Genomic DNA, 4,293 nt, shown 5'->3' on the forward strand with positions numbered 1-4,293 from the left:
CCACAATGGAGTGTTAAGAGGCGAAAATGTTGAGAGGGATTTTATCTTTTTTTTTAATAGTAATAAATATATTTAAAAAATTTAATATTATTTTTTTAAAATAGTAAAATTATTTTTTTTTAATGTAAGATTATTATTAAAAAATAATAATAATTTAAATATTTTAAAATATATTTATTTAATATAATATAATTTTAAGATGGTTGAGTGAATTATGATATCATGAATAATAAATAATATTAAAAGAAATATGAATGAAAGAGATATATTATTATAATAAATTTATATCAAATTTACTATTTATTTTTTTTATAAAATAATAAATATTATACTGAGGATGAATTATAGATACTCTTACGAACCTACAATGGCAACGTGGTCCTTTTCCTTCCAACAATTAATACGGTAGCTCACGGAAAGGGGTGAGGGTCTTTTGAGCATTAGGAATTAATAAAACGAGCAGTGGTAATTCAGGTGTTCGACCGATTAATTAGATGGCCTTTGGATAAACTTAAACTCTAGGAGTACGGACTGAAACTGCCATCCATACAGCAGTAGTCATCTTGCTTCTCTTAAATAAACGAATCTGATAAGTCTGTACATATGCCCTCGATCGCTTAAACGGGGCAGCTTGTACAGTACCAATTTAAGTAACATGAAAGCGGAAGACGATATGGACTGATCATGAGCTTCGAGACTGGCACGCCGTCGATGAATTATGATCATTCCTTCACCACTTCCACCTTCGGCACATCGACGGGGAACTGATTGATTTCGTCGGTCCACGGGTTCCTCTCGGCGGCGGGATCGATGGTCCTCAGCGCGCGCCACACCGCACTGTTGCACTTGAACCCGGACCCGAACGCGATCTGCCACGTCCTGTCGCCCTTCCTCATCCTCCCCTTCATCTCCGCGTACGCCAGTTCGTACCATAGCGAGCTGCTCGACGTGTTGCCGAACCGGTACAGCGTCATCCGCGACGGTTCCATGTGCCACGGGCTCAGCCCCAGGTTGCTCTCCAGAGTGTCCAGCACCGCCCTCCCGCCGGCGTGGATGCAGAAGTGCTCGAACGCCTTCTTGAAGTCCGGCAGGTAGGGACGCACCCGCCTCAACTTGAACACCTTGCGCAGCACCAGTGAGGCGAAGAAGATGAGCTGCTCCGATATGGGGAGCACCAGCGGGCCGAGCGTGGTGATGTTGGCCCTCAGCGCCTCGCCCGCGACCGCCATGAGGTCCTTGGATAGCGCCACGCCGACCTTGCCGCCGCCGTCCTCTTCCTGGAAGACGCAGCCGTAGGACTGCGCGTCGGAGCCCTTGTGGGTCCGCACGGTGTGGATAAGCTGGTACTTGGCTCGGCGGCGCTCTGAGCGGCAGTTGGTGAGCAGGATAGCCGCGCCGCCCACGCGGAAGATGCAGTTGGACACCAACATCGAGCGGTTGTTGCCCATGTACCAATTCAGGGTAATGTTCTCCATGCTAATCACCAACGCGTAGCTATTCCGGCGGACCTGCGCGCCCATGTCATCGTTAATCTTAGTAAATTTGATCGAGTTGTACCAAATGGGATTGGCTCCAACAGAATTACTAATTACGAACTTGGAGCAGTTGTTTGGCGAGGTCGATGGAGATGAGTCCGGCGCTGCAACCCATTCCGCCGAGGTTGTAGCTGGCAATATTCCCTCTGAGCTTGTATCGGTTCACCACCATGGCCGAGAGCGACGGCGTCGGGTTGAACAGGCTGCAGTTCACCACCAGGATCCCTATATCCCTCGGCTTCACCCCTGTCTTCGCCAGGAGATCGTCGATGGCCCCGAACATGACCATCTCTGCCTCCTTCCTCGCCTCCGCCACGCACGGCTTCGGCGGTGTCGTCAACAGCGCCTCCGGGAAGTAGGTGGCCTGACCCAGCCCCGACCGCTCCAGGATCTTCTTCTGGAACGCGAGGTTCTCCTCCGTGAAGAACCCCGCGGCCACCGACTGCTTCACGAACCGCTCCCGCGCGCACTGGCCCGCGGCCTCGGGCTTCACGCAGGCGAAGTCGAGAAGGTACACTGGCCGCGGCCGCTTCATGAAGTAGAGCGCCGTCGACAGCGCGAGCAGCGCGGAGCAGAGCGCCAGGTATTGCGGATTGAGTCGGAGACTGCCGTCCCACATCAACCGCAGATTGGAGGTCGAGAGGCGCGACGACAGAGTAGGGAGAAAGGAGAGAAGCATCGAATAGAGGGCGTTGGTGATGCAGCGAAAACCCAGTTTGAAATGCTTCATGTTCACAGTGTGTTCTACGATATGCCCGTGAGAAACAGAGAAAACTACAGACGGATAGTAGTGAGATCAAAATCTCGACAGGGAAATTAATAGAAGGATTGGAAGATTGCAGGAAGGAAAGAATTTAAGATGGTACGTGATGAGTGGGTTGAGGAGATGCAACCACCCCAACGAACTTTTTATTGAGAAGGCAATTAAGGTTGCTATAGCTAGTTGGGCAACGAAAGCGTCTGGCTTCTCACACCTTCGTTGTATCTGCATAACCTGCCGGTGATTGCTTGCGGTGAAGACTGAACATGACGTAACAATGCAGCAATTCCATCCTTCATTAAAGATTCCTGTTAGTGCTATAGAGCAAACAGACGAAAAGGTGGTCTCGACTCTCGAATTCTCAAGTTACTCTTGTTTGAGGTGTGATTTGTCGAGGGAAATGAATCGTCTAAATAACCTGGAAACACAAGCCACTTTATATGACGCTGTTAAATTAACTTGGCGTTTGTTAATAAGTGATAAAGTCCATTTGACTGTTAAATTTCTAACCATTAGCGGCAAAATTAATAGCATCAGCCATTTAAGTAAATGCTTCCTGCCCTTTTATTATTTAATGAAGCATGTGCATGGAAGAAGCCGGGAGGAGGGTCACTGCGATCTTTCCTCCACATTTCCTTCAATTTAAGGCTATAATAATCCCTTCGGGGGAATTAAATAAAGTCAAAGTCATTGCACGAAAAAACAAGTCAAAGTAAAAGATGCACAGGCCCTTGATACAGAGGTTTGCATTAAGGATTTTCTTTGTTTTGTTGGTGATAATTAATTTTAATGGGTTTGACCCAATTGAAACGGAATCAAGGAGGAAGCATCGAGGGGTTGGAGGTTGGGAGTTGGTGGGAAATAACTCCAGCAAGCCCTTAATTATTAGGTAACTGCTTTCTTGTCCAAATCTATGCAACAAACAACTGATGATACTAATTAAATATAATTTATCCAGACGCGTGCGACGTACACTGCGCATATAATATAATTGTATTAAATGTGTTTGAGTCGTGTGCGTCTTTTCATGCCACGCTGCTTACTAAATTTAAATTATTGAAGCAATGATTTGGTTTTGTTAGTAGGGCCGATCATTCAGATAAAATTAAAAATCATACAAATTAATTAATTTTTTTTGAATAATCAAATTTATCAAAATTTCCAACCGATTAATTAATCAAAAATTTAAAATTAAATTAATTAAATTTAGATTTTATTTAATTAATTATATTTTAAAATAAAAATAATAAAATTAATATTTTAATTGGATTTAACTGAATTACGAATTTTAAAATTAAAATCAAACTAAATTAACCAAAAATCACAATGAATTTTATAAAAAAGTTAAAAATTAAATTAACCGAATTAAATTTTAAAATTTAATCAGTTCAATTTAATTAATTTAATTTTACTAAAATTTTAGTAGCCCCTATTTGTTAGACGGTGGAAAAGTAATCGTGTGAACAGAATGAAAATGGAGTTTTTAATTATCATCCTATACTAGCCACTGATATCGATTATTTTTTTATTTTAATTTTTTAAACTTAAATATTATATCTTAAATTCTTTTTTTTTTAAAAAAAAATTAAATGCTTACAGGTACGAGATATATTGATCGAATATCATTCTATAATTTTTTTTCAGAATCTTATCATAATGGAAATTAATTTTGTGGAGACTCTTTAATTAAGATGTAGTGCAGGCATGGATTGGTTGGAATTTATTTATGAGGCTAACTTCCGAATTAGGGATGACGAGGTCCAAACCTAGTTCGATAGAGAAAGAGGAAGAGATAAGATTTGACTTTAGGACAACTCAAAAAAGAATCTTGGGATTGATTCAAATTACTTTGTGATGCAATCACAAAGTAATTAAGTCAACTTATCAAATTTTAAACTAAACAAGAACCCTGTCCCAACAGTTTAAGTTAACTGAGACACACGTTAATTTGGAAGTAGGGAATCAACTCAATTATAATGTTTAGTTAGTTTAGTGTTA

The 4,293-nt window shown here is 41.8% G+C and overlaps 1 protein-coding gene across 1 annotated transcript; it reads right to left on the bottom strand.

Annotated features, from left to right (window-relative positions):
* Window positions 1-525: 525 nt before the first annotated feature.
* LOC122012377 (3-ketoacyl-CoA synthase 20-like) lies at window positions 526-2,691 on the bottom strand. Its single transcript, XM_042568892.1, has 2 exons — window positions 1,597-2,691; window positions 526-1,508 (listed from the first exon to the last, which is right to left on the bottom strand). Exons 1-2 carry the CDS (start codon window positions 2,263-2,265, stop codon window positions 723-725), a joined length of 1,455 nt encoding a protein of 484 aa, XP_042424826.1. The 5' UTR covers window positions 2,266-2,691; the 3' UTR covers window positions 526-722.
* Between the last annotated feature and the right edge of the window lie 1,602 nt (window positions 2,692-4,293).

Source organism: Zingiber officinale, chromosome 8A (assembly GCF_018446385.1).
Source record: "Zingiber officinale cultivar Zhangliang chromosome 8A, Zo_v1.1, whole genome shotgun sequence".
Taxonomy (NCBI): domain Eukaryota; kingdom Viridiplantae; phylum Streptophyta; class Magnoliopsida; order Zingiberales; family Zingiberaceae; genus Zingiber; species Zingiber officinale.

Bases quoted from the DNA above. Each gene is read 5' to 3' on its own strand.
- LOC122012377 (XM_042568892.1), bottom strand. From the start codon at position 2,265: ATGAAGCATTTCAAACTGGGTTTTCGCTGCATCACCAACGCCCTCTAT. The intron at 1,509-1,596 runs GTTCGTAATTAG...ATGGGCGCGCAG, and splicing joins TCGCCAAACAACTGCTCCAA to GTCCGCCGGAATAGCTACGC.